Genomic DNA, 17444 nt, shown 5'->3' with positions numbered 1-17444 from the left:
TTAAGAGGCTGTCTAATCAGGCTTCCTGTCTGTTCATGCAGTGGCTCACAATCGATTTTACGGTGCACAAAACTCGACGAACGGCAGAGCTGATCGACAGGCACGCGATCGCTTGAAAACTACTCGCAATTTGATCTTAGTTCGCCCGTACTTGTTCGCCAACTGAAATCGTTTAAACGTCAATTGGCTAAACTCGCTCTATTTCGAACAACGACACATCGACGCGCCGATGGTAACACCTCGAGGAGAAAACTCGTTCGTTTATGTTAAACGCGCAACGCTACAGAATACCGTGAAATTTTCCGAATCCCAAACGTTCGATCAAATCAAAGATATTCTTCGTCTTAACGTTTCCAAAACGGGTGTCGCATATGCGTGACCGTGGCTGTCAGCGATTACAATGGCACACGAGCCGCGCAAAAATTAGTCGCAAAATAAAATGGATGGTTGTGGGGCGTTCGGAAAAGACATAGACGTGCCGAAACGTTTCGAAAATATAAATTTAAAGGGAAACGCGATAGAATCAGCGGAAAATGCGAGAAACTTTTATGCAAAAAGTCGCGTGCCCGCTAAAATTTAAAGTTGGTACTTGCGTCGTATACGAGCGATGCGAATCTTCGCGTTAGACATTTTATCGCGTTATCTATTCTAAAATATACACGCGTATGTACGCGTCAGCGTCTTATTTATCTCGCTCGGTCAAAATCGGACACAAACGAAGCAAAATGGGAGTTTCTATAAATTTCTACTCGAGGCAACGCCATTTTCTATGTAAATTTATTTATTACTTTTGCCAATTATAGTTCGATTTTGCAATATTGTAGTATTTTCTCTTTTTACATTTTCGAATTTCCTCTGTCCGCAACCGTATAGCTCAACACGGTCCGCCGTAAAAGCGTTCGAACTAGCAAAATTTTTCGCCTCGGAATTCTAGTTCTTCGAGTTAAGACAAAAGTTGCAATTTTCTCGCGTCAGCTGTTTCGCGACGTTAATTATCTCGCCACATAGCGCTCGCAGGTATCGACGAAAAAAGAAGGTGGATCGTCAGGGAGGAATCCAGCTTGAAAGCATTTCTCGGCCAGTGACGGATAAATAGAGTTGCTGTCGAATCAACTAGGATCGATGGAACGACGTCCAATCCATCGACCCGCTGCATTCACCCCTTGCAGACTCACGGACCGATATACGTATAGCAGGCGAGTGGAGTGCCGCGTGTAGGTAGTTTGCGCGGGGCTGCTGTCCTTTTGAAACTTCAATCTCCAGTTACCTGGATCCGGCGCTGGAACCAGTTCGTCGTGCGGGCCAGTTTGTCCAGGCGACAAAACTGGACGTTTCCTATGGGAAAGGGGTAATTTTGTCTTTGGAACAATTTTAGGACCGTGTATTTCCGTCTCTGCGTCTTCCGTGTATTTCGGTTTCTACGGACTGGTCCCGAGAATCGCGCGAACGAAACGGCAGTGGGAAATATTTTTCATCCGATTCAAGGATGATAGTTGCTTCGTGCTTTCGTCGAATTTAAGAAACACGTATTTTCACGATAGAAAAAACACGATTAGATCGCAGCAAAGAACGTGGCAGGATTGTTTTCACTTATTCGATTTGATATCGCTTACCTTTAACATCATCCTCCACGTACGGGTTAATGACATTGAAATATTTCTATCGACAGCTTGTACGCCTATTAGAGAGAACGGTAGAAAATGCTATTCGGTGAAATCGTCGACTTTTAAACGAGGAAGATTCTTCTTAAATGTTGGCGGGAACAAACGGTAGAAAGGAAAGGAACAGAGTCTTGTAAAACGCATATCGTATATTTCATAATTTCGCCGTCGAAGAAAACTTTGGATTTTATGTCAAGTTCGAGTATTACTGTGCGGAGATCTGTCCCGATACAGAAGTTCGATCGCTCGTGAGCGCCGTTCGGGAGCCGCGTCCGTCGAGCGACAGATCAACGGATCAACGGAAAAAGAATGACTTTATCTAAAACGCGTAGCTGCCGCCGCTTTAAAACTTCGCTTCGTATCACTAATTGATGAGCTTAGGATCAGGTTGGCAGTTAATCGCTCTTCTCGCATCCCATTGTGCCCATTGAGCCGCTCGAAAACGCTTTACGAGTGATTCAATCCTTGATTCGTAACACGAATTTTCCCTAGTTTACGATCAAAGGGTATTTCATATTTTTAATCAACGATATCGCGTTGAATATTCCAATTTATTTTCACGAACGACAGAACGATATTATCGCGATCCTTTGATACGAAAATCGGTAAATTTGAAAAATGTGTACCTTTACTTAGAGAAATAACGACGCCGACCAAATAATTTAATCTCTTAAGCATTTTCATTTGTACTAGGTATTTGTAGTTTTACGACTCGTCCACTTGTTCGTGCTTCCGCGTAATTTTATAACCAGTCGATATAGAAGACAACGGAAACGTACACGTCGATGCATAACATTCTCGTTAACCAAGAACGATGTAAATACAAATGTTCGTGACGCGCGTAGTCGATGTTACGAATTAAGTACACTGTATTCGTTCGAGCGGAGAGGATCGAGCATACGTCCGATATACGTATGCGCGGCGCTTTATCACTTTTGTCGATTATCTCGTCGACGATCGAATCAAGTCCGATAATAATTTACGCGCAAATGCAACATTATCGCGCGCTCCTCGATGACGCTAGATACCATCGACTCGGCGCGCTTCGCGATCGCTTCCGCTTTCTTTCACGCGATGCTTCGGCCTGGCTCTTTACAAAACTAGATAATACTGATAATTCGAGCCTCGCTCCAGCGATCCGTACTTAGCACGCACAGTCAACTTTTTCGTCTCGTCGACGCACGATCGCTCGAACAAAATGTACAAATAAGGAAACTCACCGTTACGGTCATCGAATAGGTTTTCTTACTAGATACATCGTATTTCTTATCTTCATTCGCAACCGATACCCGAATTCAACTCGAACTCGGTAAAGAAGGAAAAGCGTAATTACGATCGAACGAACGATCGTCGTTTAAACTTGTTGACGCGCATTCGTTCGATCGCCGATACGAATATAACACGCGAGACGCTCGATCATCGTCGCATCGTCACGCCATTTTCCGACGAACGCACGTCGACGCAGATTCGAAAGTATCGTTCAAAGACTCGCGGTGCGTCGTCGTGAAACCAGCTTCCGAACACGGATCTCGGAAACGTTAAGTGGCGCGTAGTTTGCGCTTTCTTTGTCGACATGCCGATAAGTGGCCGCGTATAAGAGTGCTCGATACCTGTACGTTTACGCAAAATCGATCGAACCTGCGCCGATCTTCGAATCGACGCAGTTGGGCACAGTTAGACGGTTACACGGTTTCGTACGAACTTTTCGAAGACGATCGATCGCGACCGTAGGGAGGAAGGAATAATCTCCAGGCGGTAGCTCTCTTTTGCCGCGCCGGAGATCAAAGCTGGTTCTTTCGCTATCGGTAGATTCTGGTTGCCGAGATATTTTTAGATCGCTATCGACGATCCTTTGGAAATCTTTTGGTATTTTTCGCATTGGCTCGATGATAAAGGCGGTCCTATATAAAGTGGAAAAATAAGAGACATCTCTCTAGGAAATAAACGAAAAAGTATGGTTGTGACTATGAGATGATCGATTCGATGAATCGAAACTTAACGCGTTCACCATCCGCGCTAAGAAATTTAAGGTAATGGAGATGTAACGCGAAAGCGAGGACACTTTTCTCTGGAATCGTAGACGGTGAACGTTTTAAGTTTATTACCGATCTACATCCGTTTCGATTAGTTTAGTAGTTCAGTCTATTCGAGTGCCGAATAACAAGATATGTCAACATTTTTATACGTATTAAACCCCTATGTACTATTTTTATTATATTTTGATTATGTATTCCACGATACAAAGATCTATCGTACACGATCGCTAAATTAAACGAAAACGTGCAATTACACGAGTTAACGTAGAACGTAAGAGATATGCACGTGTCGTTCTCACCTCGTTCCATCTTCGTTCACGTATGACGCAACTCTGCGGCCAAACTCTTCGCACTCGACTTCGTTCTCGAAACTGAATATAAAGGCACATGACGTAGCTGACGCGTGAAAACAGGAAGACTACGAGTCAGCCGATCGAATTTCCAAATCGAATTTCCAAATCGAATCTCTAACCCCGTTTTCTCTCTCGCTTTCGATACGATCCGATCGATCTAGCAACCAGCGCTATCGACGAATTCCTTCCTCCGAACCTCGGCGGGTTGCCTAATTCTTTCGACTACGATCCGACGATCCGAGAGTTCCGGTAACCGGAAGGACAAAGACGCGAGAGTCGGGCGCTTTACGAGATCGAGTCGGCCATGGAGGACAAACGGTGAACCGGAAACTGGCGTGTAGCGACGCAGAAAGACAATGGCGGCGGATCGACGCTGCCAACCTTTCCCTTTCTCGTAGTAGCCTATTCTCTCGTCTATTCTCGTAACGTTTCGATCCACGTTTTAGTTTCTCCACCCTACGTCACCTCTTCTCGTTTCATCCATTTCTTTCGTCGCTCTTTTTTCCTTCGTTCCTCGTTTACGCATCCACACGGCTAGCTCCGTTCTTCAGCGATAATATAAAAGTCCATATTGTTATTTGTGCAGCGCCGTGTCGATACGGCGACGAAGCGTCGTCGATCCTTCATCTGAACACCTGTTGTATCCGGCCCAGCAGAACGAACAGAAGCAGTAGCAACGACCCGCTACCGCCCACGCTTTTTGCGGATCCGTGATGGAGTTCGGCTAAGCTTTCTCCTGAAACATCGTTACGTACACTCAAACACTGTTAACTTTCGACTATATTGGCTTAAGAAATTGATATACGAAATTGCACGAAAACGTTAAGAATGCGCTGTTGCCAGAGCAAGATAATATCGGATTGGAACAAAAGTTGTCAGTGTTTTTTGAAAAATTCAAAAACGTACTACTACTTTAGATATTCCTACGTAGATTTACTTGACGATGCGTTAGGAACGTTAGGAACTTTTGTTTCTACGTGACATATTTTACATGGAACGAAGCAAAGATGCCACGCAAGAAAGTAGCGAAATTTAGTTCTCAACAATTTCCAAATGAAAGATAGAGCAACGAGGATAGATATCGTTTGTCGACGTTGAATCGCGAGCATCACCGTTGCGCCACGATGTAGCTTTTCTAACTTTGAAAGGCTACGAACTACGAGTAAACTTTTTACCTGGTGAAAGCACGCTTTGCATTTAGCATAACCCAGGAACGACCGAACGGGTGGCGCGTGTTCGTTTTCTCGCTCGATATAACCGTGAATTAGGCGGGTCTTGATGGAATCCGCTATCGTAAATCCCGATATAACCGGCTCTTTTGTAAAAAGTAATAGCTAGGAAACGGGGTAAACGACAGAGTTAAAAACCAATTAACACGGGCCTCTGTTATGCAACGCTGATTCATCGTTCTCGTTCTCTCTTTTTGAATTTCATTCGACGGTAAACAGGAAAGGGAATAAAGCACCACCAGAAAGGACAAAAGGGAATACAAATATCAAAAGCCCTTCGACGTTGAAGAACTTTTTCCAAAAAACGCTGTTCCAGCGAATCAATTACGATTTAAAGCCAAATTCCACAGCGTAAATCGAACGTTCGTTTACTATCTCGATTTATATATTTTTCGTTTTTATGCTTTTCACATTTTTTACTACTTTCTCGCTCGCGTTTTACTCGCGCGTTAAAGATACCGTTTTCTATTTTCTTTCTTCTTTGCTTAAAGTTGCGAAAATCCTTTAAATTTTTACAATAAGAAACGTATCTTACTTTCTGTGTTTCGATCGTCTTATTTTTACCTTATATTTAGGTAGCGAGAGTTTATTGGCGGTGATAAGTTGTATATATCTTATCGGGTTTTTTGTGCGCCGCGCGCGAGTTTGTTGCAATTTAACGGCGGCGCGGCGTCGTGAAAGTTACGTTCCCTGATATTCTGTTCGCTTCTTTCGTCACGCACACCTGTAATTAAGCGTAATATGCATAAATATCGCACGATATTTAACGTCGGCCACGTGACTTTCATTTCGACAGCCTCATAAAGATCGTAGTCCAAGTTTTCATGATCCTTCGGCATTATGTCGAAAACTTTCGACGAGGTTCATCGAATATAAATCACCACGCTTGTTAACTTTTTATAAATGTACGCTACATCTTCGTCAAATGCAATTACCTAATTCCTAAAAAATATTTTCAGCAAACTTTACGTAGACTTGTTGGTTTTTTTTTTAAATTCAAATAATCTTTAGAATATTCATGAATATCAAAAGGAACATAAATATTCCCTCTTTTTTTTTTAAGAATTTCTGGCGCTGTGTTTCTCCTATTAATACGGAACGATTAGGAAAATACATAAACATAAAAAATAAATTGTAAAAATTCATGAAATACGCACATCAAACGTGGAAACCACCGTATCGATAAACAACACGAAACATTAGCGAACGAGAGTATTCAAATTCTTTTCTGCGGATTGGATTGGCTGCGGTTGATGAATATTGCATCGGCTGTAATTTACATGCACATTACGTCGAATTTTTTTACGACTGCAGATGATCGACGGAATACGTGATTTCAGGTAAATGAAATTCTTAACCAAACTATCGCGATACCGTGAACTTCATTGAAATACTAGGCAGAATGGCGTAATTCGAATCTGTTGGACGCGCGGTGCATTTAAAAGTGGATAACGATGTAGCTAGAGCAAAAATTTTCTATTCTTTGGCATGATGCAAAAGTTCGTAGAAAATCGCTCGATGCTTATTACGCGTTAGTTGCGAGAATGGATTTCGAAACAAAGCAACTGCAACATGGACAAGAGTAGATGTTACGCGTAGGAATGTCTAAGAGTTCTTAAATTATGTATCAAGTTAGAATACGAATCGCGTCGGTACGAACTCGATTGTGGAAAAGTTGGAAAATTTTCAAGCGCTGGCTCTAAGACGGTAGAAAAACGTTTATGCTCACCGTTGAGCACGTGCACGTGAACAGTGGCAGGTTGATCGGGCATGGTGGTGAGATGGCACGTGTAGTTTCCGCTGTCAGCTGGTCCCACCCTCGCTATGCTGAGTGTCGAATTGGCCCCCTCTTCCATTAGGTCCGTTTTCACGCTGGAACATACGTACAGCGGTGTTGAAATTTCAATTTTTAACGGAACTTCCGACGGCCGTTTTATCAGTGGCCGGAAGCGTATGCGAAAAATGGCCAGTCCAATTTTTGAGAGATCGTTCTGCAGACTTTTATTTCACCCTCTATCATCCTCCTTGCCTTTCTTTTTTTTTTATCACGCGTTTTATAACGCTTTCGTTCGAACGACACTCGTAATAAAACAAATCTCACGTTCCCTTTATTTCTCCCTTAACCACTTGGTCTTTGCCCTTGGTCGTTCTTTTTTCAAAGAAAAACCTATGAAAAGTACTTTAGTATCGCAGTGGCTAAAAATTTGCCTGCAGGTGAAAAGACGTATTTTCTTTTCGACTATTCGTATGGTTAAAACGCGGTACGCCGTGTGTACGTATTTATACAATGGTTAAAATTTATATAGACGAGTGACGCGTGAAATCGATTACGAAATTATTACGATTCTTGGTAATATCGCGGGCGATGTATTTAAAATCGAATCGAATTAAAATTCGATATTGATATGCATTGGGAAAGTATAAATGCAATCAGCTTCTATTTGGAAAGCATTAGCATATGGAATTTTGAGCATCGTGTAATATAGGATACCTATAATGGAGTCAATTTTTCCTGCATCGTTGCAAATTGGAAAGAGAGATTGTCAGGGGAGATGTGTTTTAATTCTTCGATGAATGCCAACACGAAATTGATTTACATAGCGGATAATTTATCGAATAACTTTATTAATTTTATAATTTTTATCAATTATGCAAAGGGAAAAATGTGCCATGTTATTCGAATAAATTGTCAAAGCAAGTAGAACGTACACGAGTGATATTATTCCGTAATAGGATCTGTTTGGTCCGCTCGATCTATCTGACAAGAAACGATGTTATTTTCTTGCGGACACGAACACATCTACGATGCGAAAGAACTCTTCGCGATGATAAGGCGCTGTAACTTAATAAATCGCTGGCGTTGATCATTTCCAGATTGTGTACATACTTACGAAAGAGAACGTGTAAAGTAATTATTCTCTTTCGTCTTAAACGTAAATACATCTTACATTGCATCTCATTGATCGTAATTGGACAAAGGTACACGCAACTTGGCTCGTTCGGTTCGTTTTAGAAATGTACGTAAAAACGAGCTTTCATCGAATTTTCATCGAACCATTTTACGATAAAGCACGGCGATTGTACATGAAAACGACGAGTCTTAGGATTCAGCAATGAAATATTTGATTATCCGTAGGTTATAGTATGTGCGTCATAAAAGATTTGATATTCTTTGGGAAGAAGAAGCATCGAAAAGGACTCGAAGCGCGCATCGGATGCTCTTCGATTTCTTTTCATTACCATCGCTTTTTCCATGTCCCTTATCAATCTCTCAGCGAAGAAGCTAATAAAACTTCCAATTTCTCTCGAGTCTAGCAATCTCGTAGGCACGAGAGATTCATTTTTCCGTGTTTTATCAAAACTCGAAGTCAAAATGACGAACCGTGTAGATATCGAGCTTTCGAAGTACGTTCACATTGTGTAATACAGACATCATCGAGGTCTAGAAATATCGGGCCATGTATAAATTGAATTCTCAAGGTACTCTATTCTATAGAAATCGAGGTCTCAAAGTACGTACATTGTTATGTAGAAACCGTGTTTTTCATGTAGCGTATCACATAGCAGGCGAGTTTCTAAAGCACCGCGTTATGCAAAAATCGAACCTTTAAAAGACCGCAAAGGTACGTAGAAATCGATTTTACGAACCAATCTATCGTATAAAACTCGAATTCTCGAAATATCGCATTATAAAATATATCACCGTATTATAAAACACCATGTTACGTAGAAATCGAATCCTTTTGTGGTATTTTATCGCAATAAGGTATTTTTTCAGCAGACTAGCGCACGAATACGGCGTAATTTCGAATTACGTGCAAAAGCATACTTATCTACGAAATCTATATCTACGAAATGTCGAGTTCTCGAAATACAGGGTGCGCCGTTAGAATTCGGACAGAATTCAATTTGTAGTTCCCACCATATTAGAATTCAGATGTTTGTGCTGATTGACTCTGAAGTTAGTTAAATATGTCAATAAGTCTTCTATAACCTCAAAATGACAGAACTCGTTAAGCAAAACCCGGAATACGATAGAAGAGCGGCGATTATAGAAAGTCTTCGCGCCGGGTGGATGCCAAAGTGAATCGGAGGAACGACCGTTGGCTGGCCCACAATCTCGAAGATGTTCCTGTTGTGGGCAAAACCAAATTTCCAGCAAGTGTTCACGTTTTGAGCGTTGTCTCAAGTGAGGGCGACGTCATGCCTCCGCACTTCTTCCAAAAAGGCGAAAGAATCACAAAGGAGGTTTATTTGGAGGTCCTGAAGACAGTAATAAAGCCGTGGATGGAAATTACGGCTTCTGGAAGGCCGTATTTATTTCAACAAGATGGCGCACCTGCTCACACAAGTCATCTTGTTCAAAATTGGCTCTCTGACAATGTGGACATGTTTTGGTCGAAAGATTTCTGGCCTCCTAACAGTCCCGACCTAAACCCATTGGACTATTACGTGTGGGGCGTTATCGAGAGACAAACTAATAAATGCAGGCACCCCAACGTCAACTCCCTACGAGCTGCTATCGAGTCAGAATTCGCGACAATTAAACGCGACCAGTTGAAGTCAGCGTGCTCGCGCTTTAGAGCAAGAATAGAGCAGGTCATAGAGGCAGAGGGTGGTTACATAGAATAAAAGTTCTCAGCAAGGACCCTTTAAATGAGATATAACAACATTTTCATGTGTTTTTGTGTATTGACTTAAATAAACAACTTTCTGCACAAAACTTCTTTTGTCCGGATTCTAACGGCGCACCCTGTAATGTATAGAAACTATACGTACGAGCTTTTAAAAATAGTCACTCGTTTGTCACATTTGTGTTTCACCATCGGTACATTTCTCACAGTTAGCTGTTCAATTCGTTGGCAACTTTTGTCGCTCAGGCGTCGCTCGTTGTGTAGCGAGGATCGATATACGCTTGTTTATTTATTGTCTCGTAATATAACTTTTACGCGATTTCGCAGGATGTTTTAAATTTTACATTTATACGAATACAAAATTCCAACCGATCGTTCATCGTCTCTCCGACAATCTGACTTTCGATAATCGTCGTTCGTACGAGACCAGTAGGCTCGATCTCGATCACCTATCATTTTAAATCAAACAAGATTTTTAACAAATGACGTATACTCTTTATTCGACGCTTCGTTCAAATTAAACGATAAATACCGTAGCCTTTGTCTCGTTCTATTCTCCACGAAATACGAAGCAGGGGATTGCCTTTAATTGAAAAACTTGGCGAGCGCAATTTGTCCGTTCGTTATCTCCTCGTTCGAGCACGATTGCTCGTTGATCCGTAGCGTGAAGCAACCAACCATCGAGGTTTCAACCGTTTCACCTGGCTTCTTTCAGTCTCGCGTTAATAAACCGACAGTCGGCATACTTTTTTCCATTTCTCTTCCTTTTCATCCAACCTTTTCTTACTTGCCGTTGTTCGCCGTTCAAGCTTTCTTACGAAATTGCGTTGTCGCGTCGGTTGAGAAACAGAACACGTACTCGTCCAAGTAATGGAATTAACGTATCACGGGCTTGTAAATTTCTGCACGATACGACTCTGTAATTTTAACGCTATGAAAAATGATCCCTGCGAGCCATTCGCGTCCGGTGAATGTATAATAAACGGGATTGAATCGCAACCCTATTAACGCGTCCCTGCGTACGAATGATTTAATCGCGCCGGCTATTGTTTTAAACTATAACTCCCGGCGAGCACGTTTAACCGATTAGCTCCGAGAGATTTTATCGATAGAAGGGTGGAATAATTTTAAAACTACTATTTTAGTCTTATTATTATTACGATTACTATTCATGGTGTTCGAGGATCATAGGCGGAGAGGATTATAAGCAAGTCGAGATTACGAAAAAAAAGAGATTACGAAAGAAGAAACCTTTCCAAAATGCATTTTTATCGTTGTTCTTTTAAAACGCGTATGTACGTATTAACGATACAGGTGGACAAAAACACCGTCTGACACGATTTCTTGCGCGTTGGGCCAAGGGGGGCCAAGACGACGACGCAAATTTTCGCCATTTTCGGACCAAGTTAATTAAAATCCAGGCGAATAATCTTGGCGACAAATAATTTGCCGTTTTACGTTTCTCGAATCGACGCGACGACGCGACGGGTCTGCGGCGCGGCGACACGGTGGCACGCGGCCGGAAATGGACATTTACTTTCTCGGAGAAAAATAACGAGCGGCAGAGCGGTAGTTACTGCGGAAATGTGTTTACGGTCTGCGGTTTCCACGGGCCACGTGGTTGCGCTACGTACGACGAGGGCTGAAGTGGTCGTACCACGAGGGTGCTCCGAAACGAGAGGCCAAGTCTCTATGTACACGCGCCTTTATGTACCGGGTGCACAGTGCAAACTAATTCCATTTACCGGCAGCCAGCGTGTCTGCCGGGTTGTAACTTTGTCGAGCTGTCGGCCACATCGACAACATTTTCGCGAGAAACATTCTCCTTCGCGCGAATACATTCCCGTTCAAAGGTTAACGATCGTTTGGATCAGTGTTATTCACTGAGAAGCTCTCACGAGGTCCCGCAGATGAACTGACTTAATACTCGTTTTCTATCTTTTTCCAGATTCCTACGATTAGAAGAGAGTTGATAAAATTGTAACAAAATTTCGGATATTTTACGCGGATATTGTACAACGTGCCTCGCGATGCAGATTTATAAACAAGTCGATATCGGAAATCGAAGCTCGAGATATTGGAGATATTACGTATTCAATCCTTTTCCAACTACAAATACACGCGCAAAATATTCTGCTTTTATAAATCGTAAAAGCGTAGAACGCAAGTTTGCTAAATTATCATCATCAGCCACACGTTATAAAATATTTATACTTTGGAAGCTGTAAGTTACGAGCTTTTTATTTATACTTTTCATATGCACTTTTATTTTTCATATTCTTCCTCTCATATTCATGTTTATATTATACGCTGGCGCATTATACTCGATGGAATAAGAAATTAATTTAAATGACAAATATGCATTAAACAATTCTGTTCTTGCGTTTAAAGAGATATTACGAATTAAGAATTATTAAATATACGCATCGTTACACCTTCCAATCGTACAATCTTTGCAAATCGTAAACGTCCTTTAAACGTTTGTTTCCAATTACACCGAGAAAAAAGCTACGACCAGCGCGAATTAAATATTCGCAGTATATTTTACAAGACGCCGATCGGACGGAAAAGAAATTAACGAGAACGTTGCGATCATATAAAAAACATAGTTTGGTTCTCGTACAAACAACAATTGACGCAATCGATCGCCTAACGCAAGAGAGAAAAGTACCGCGAGTTGTTTACATTTCAGCGACAGTGTACACGCGTACTATGTAAATTTATTCGACGTATACGCGTGTACATTGGGTGTTTCATCACGGCGTCTGACTCGGTTCGACGATGCAGGATCCGGTGATTTTCGAGGCTGCGGGTAGTTTATACGAGGATTAGCGGGGGCTGGATGCGTCTACGGGGTGGAAAGGCAGCGAGAATCGTCGACACTGGATTAGAACTTACCGCGGCGTCCCGTGGATTGTCGACCGCTTGCGCGTTCTCCTGGCTATGATTTACGACTAGCCGAGGCCGTCACGATCGCGCTTCTATCCACGGAACAGCGAGTGGCGCGAACGCTTGCCTTTGCCCCCGCCGCAATCAGACTCTGCGAATCGAGACCGGGTTTGAAAGGTCGTATCAGAGACGCGTCGCTGCGCATCGAATGGGCCACGGTATTTTGTCGTGTTTGACTCGCGTGAAGGATAGATGCTTGGCACAAGATTGACGTATATACGCAGCTGTATCGAGTTATGGCTCTCACGGTCGATTCCAGTTCTCTCTTCGATATTTCCTCTTTACGATTACATTTAGAATCTGGCTTTCGAGCATTAAGTTGGTGCATATACGAGACGCCAGTTTTACAAATAATACGTCACTAGACCGTGGATTTTTATGCATTTATCGGAAATTTGAAGCGTGACAAATGTATACGGAAGCACGTAATATCCAAAGATATATAAAATGTTCAGAGAATGGTACTCGTTATAATACTTGCAATTAGTACGTAAAATAATTTTCTAGCCAGATTCCATTTTCCTAATTGTCTTCGTAAAATATGATTTTCAATATATATCCACAGTCACGCAGATACACGGTGCATATTTATCGTATAAAAGAGTCGCATACGCGTTCGCCTAAAACTACGAACGAGAAATTTCTCGCAATTAGTTTCGCTAGCTTTAAATCTCTCGATTTCTTTCGCCATAACGTCTACGAGTCTTTCGAATTGAACGTGCGATTTGGACGATGAATTGTATGTCGCGCGATTTACCGGTCGATCTACACGAGGCAAAGGTAGAACCGAATCGATTAGAATTTTCCCATCGAGGAAAATAACGCTAGTCCCGATCCCTTCGGCGATCGAGCACGATCTTGGTTGTCGAACGATTCTTCAATATCCGTTCAGATGTACCCGGTGAATTTATTTTTAGGAACATTTCCATCGAAATTAGTTTCAACTTCTTTTTCTTTCGTCCTTTTTCCAAGATATCGACAAATTCGAAAGATGTCTTGGAACCGAATTTCAAAATTTTATAATCGTTTTGCTTTCTTTTAACGCTATACTCTTTCTAACGGCGAAGTAAAACTTTCGGAACCTTATCTCGCTTTTTAACCGCTCTATAGCAAATAAACGCGACTGTAAGATCTCTCTTATAGGAACGGAAAGCTTAATTTTTGAAAAACCGGTAGCTCTTGGAGCTTTTAAGCGAACGAGAGCGTAAAAAGAACGAAAGGTTTACCTGATACCGCCTCTCGTCGTGTCGTAATTGAGAACTCTGTTGCCGTGAAGCCACTGAACGACACTATACTGGACTTGCATCGCTATATGACGCACGACGCACAATAGCTCGATGGTGCTGTCAGCCTCGTAGTACTTGTCTCTCAGCGGTTCACCCAGGGCGTCCACTATCTGGACGGACGGTGCTGAAATTTCATTACGTAACGTTAGGATACAACAACGGTAAACACCGAGTCGAGCGTGTATCGATATATCGCCAAATATTTTTATTCGTTTTATAGTAAGATTAAACGCGTACGATGAAGCGGATTTATAAATTTGGAAAATTGGAAAATTAGAAAGTTTTAAGATCGGTATTTTTTGGCCCGATCATTGGGGGCCCCTATCCCTGTATATTTCCTGATTTCGTTATATACGCTTCCATGAGTTGGTTCGTCGTAGACGTCGGCTTCTCGGTAGAAAATTCGGCAACTCGAAGAAAGAAGAGAAAGAGTTTCTGTCTCCACGTAATGCTATAGATTTCCTAAAATAGATTTAAACGTGCTTTCTCGATCGAAACGAAAGCGAGATCGAGATGTAAAAAATTCGAGGATCGTAATGGTGTTAATTCGGTGATTTTACAAGTTCCCAGTCGAATAATACGCGTCTCCCTGTTTCAGAGTAAACGCACTCGGGTATCTTGAAACGCGTAGAAAAATAATTTATTTAACGGCAAATCAAGTCGACCCAAATGCAATAACGGATGAAACCATTTTAGTTCTAGTTCGCGATATTTCACCGAGCCAATATACATATATATTCACAATAGGTCGTTGTTCACGCGTAAGTGCATCTAACGATCGCGACACAATTCAGACGCGATCTTTTATCCGGTGTCTTCTGGACCATTTCCAATTCCAAGTTTATCATGCATCCGCCAGTGTGGTTTAAGAATATGGAAATTCAGAAACGAAAGAACGAGAGGGCGGAGGAAGGCCCGATCCACGGTATGTTTCTCAAAGATTTCTCCATTTTGCCCGCGTACAAATTCCACGCAGACTGCGAGACGAATACAAATCGCATCGGCTTAATAATGCGAATAATGCGACGAATCACGGCACTACTGCCGATTTCGTTGGTTTTATCGTCGACAACCGGTATTAAGCTTTTATAGACGGGTCACCGGATTCGTAGCGCAAAATATAATCCTTCGATGGAAATTTAGTGGACCAGGATTTCGAATTATTCGCATGAAAGCGTGAAATGTCGTTTCAACGCAGTAAATATCGAGCAAAGATGGTAGCGGTGGAATTCAAATTTTCTTCGGAATTTCATAGTCACTGTTTAAGTTATTGTATTTCGAGCTTGCTGATAAAAGATCCGTCGAATGTCCGCGATAATTAAAATTTTAACTTTTGCACGATAAAGCGCGAAAATATCTGTGGCGGACGAGGTATGTTGCGTGTTGGATCGTAAGAATTATCAGGCTGTTTAATATTGCAACCGTCCAGTATATTTAAATCAATACCTTAAAATATATAGTACAACGTAGGTAGTCGTCCTTATTGGAGACTTCTTCCCGGTGAAGTAAATCGTCAGTAGGTATACTACAAGGATTCGTTAACGCTTTATATCACGCTACGTCTACTCGTATTGCATCTATAGTCGCTCGCTAAGTCTCTTAATATCCGATAATAGTCGCCGATTTTTCGATTTGACGATTCATCATCGAATGTAGCATCGTCATGTATATATCGTTAAATGTAGCAATTTTATAAAATATTATCCTTTATCGTTATCAAAGTCATTTACAGTCGTTATTGTAGCACGCGAAATGCGTCTTACTCGTTCAACCGAGTGCATTTAAGCTTACCAAGAGCTTCGACGTCGTTTATCTTTCTCGTAAAGCTTACGAAACGGGACTGTTGGTTTGTAAACCGTTGTCATGTAATGCGATGTTACGTAATCCGAATATTTTATCCCACAGCGGCACTAAATACGAAACGACGCATCATCGGTGACACATACGTGTATCTAACGACCGAGGTTCGACCGACAATCTCTTCCTTCGCTCTTTGGACCGTTTCCAGCTTTAAAAGTACGAGTACCTTGGAAAAACGTATGTACGCTAGCAGTAGGGAGTCGACGCGAAAGGGAAACGTTTCGAATGTACAGAACGGTCTAAGAACGAAGTTTGAAGCGACTTCTTTTTACTCGAGTAAAATACCGTACCTCTTGTCAAATTTAAGTTTTCTACATCTTCTACCATTTTCTTAATTTTTCTGCCAATTATTTATATTTTTTCTTTCTTTCTTTACTGATTATTAAGTATTCTTTTACGATTAATAATTTATCACTAGCGTCGTATCGTATACACGTGACGCGTGTCGTGCATGTAACGTTTAATTGAACGCTGATTCTTCGTTCCTGAATCTTTCTATACGAATCGTAGTATACGAATCCTCGAATACGGCCGAGAAGCGTTCACTTTGCTCGTTCGATCGTTGAACGATACCGAATTCATCGTCGCGTTTCATCGCGTCGAGCTTTCTTTCCCGAGCTTTTATCGACCGAGCTTCACCCGAAATCACGAGAACGGAGGGCACGCGTCCATGTATATCGTCAGCCGCTACGTTTTTACTAAACGAATCTCGTTAGTGGAGAAATATCGAAGGATCTTCCGAAACAACGGTTTTCTCGTACTTTTCCGACTATACCTAAATACCTTAATACGCAAGTTGCTATTTATATTCTTTGGCATTGTTTCTTCTTACATTCCTCATCGTTAAAAATTAATCCTTTGCGATTGCAAGGAAAAGAGATTTATCGGCGTGTAAGATGTATATAACGTATTTGCGATTGTATCCGTCAATTCTTAAGTCATTCATTTTTCACGATGTTATTTGTACTTGTAAAGTGTCGGTTCACAAAATTTCTCCACGGTTTTAACCCCGTGATACATTGATTCTTTACTCAACCCGAAACAATATTTCACCCCGAATTTTAAGACCCGAACGAATATATCATCCTCCCGTAGCCGTTTCCCAAGATCAACTACGAGATTGTACTTAACGACCAAGCATAAAAAACGCGAAAAAATTTGTAAGAGCATTTGAAACTCGAAAAGACAGGTGAAAAGGGGAAGGACGAAAGAAGATACGACGCGATATTAAGCTTCGCTCGAGTTTATCTCGTTTAAAATTTCTCTCTTTCCTTATTATTTTTCTCTCCATACGCATTCCTCAGTCCATAACTCGAGTTTCTTTATCGAACTTTGCTCGTTTCAAGTTTTGGCGTTCAACGAATTAAACGAATATCTATCTTTGCGTTCGACCTTTCAGATTCGCGTTTCTTCGTTCAACTTGAGTCGCGAAAAGT

At 41.6% G+C, this 17444-nt stretch overlaps 1 protein-coding gene and 1 long non-coding RNA gene across 8 annotated transcripts in view; one reads left to right on the top strand and one right to left on the bottom strand.

Moving 5' to 3' along the window:
* LOC132906715 (uncharacterized) overlaps nt 1-17444 on the top strand; it is a 350670-nt gene that overhangs the window by 9158 nt on the left and 324068 nt on the right. The gene's annotated exons all lie outside the window — the stretch shown is intronic.
* The window catches only part of LOC132906707 (zwei Ig domain protein zig-8-like), a 238931-nt gene continuing 223277 nt past the window's right edge, over nt 1791-17444 (bottom strand). For 6 of the 7 annotated variants that reach the window (XM_060959127.1, XM_060959132.1, XM_060959129.1 and 3 more), the window contains 3 exons: nt 14089-14272; nt 7009-7151; nt 1791-4786 (listed from right to left, as the gene is read on the bottom strand). In XM_060959127.1, coding sequence (XP_060815110.1) covers nt 4674-4786; nt 7009-7151; nt 14089-14272 — 440 coding nt within the window. In that variant the 3' untranslated portion in view covers nt 1791-4673. The remainder of the gene's footprint in view (nt 4787-7008; nt 7152-14088; nt 14273-17444) is intronic. The other variant, XM_060959131.1, reaches the window with a different exon arrangement.

The sequence above is a fragment of the Bombus pascuorum genome, chromosome 5 (genome assembly GCF_905332965.1).
Source record: "Bombus pascuorum chromosome 5, iyBomPasc1.1, whole genome shotgun sequence".
Classification (NCBI taxonomy): domain Eukaryota; kingdom Metazoa; phylum Arthropoda; class Insecta; order Hymenoptera; family Apidae; genus Bombus; species Bombus pascuorum.
The sequence above is the reverse complement of the archived record's forward strand: the minus strand, read 5'-3'. Positions and strand labels throughout refer to the sequence as shown.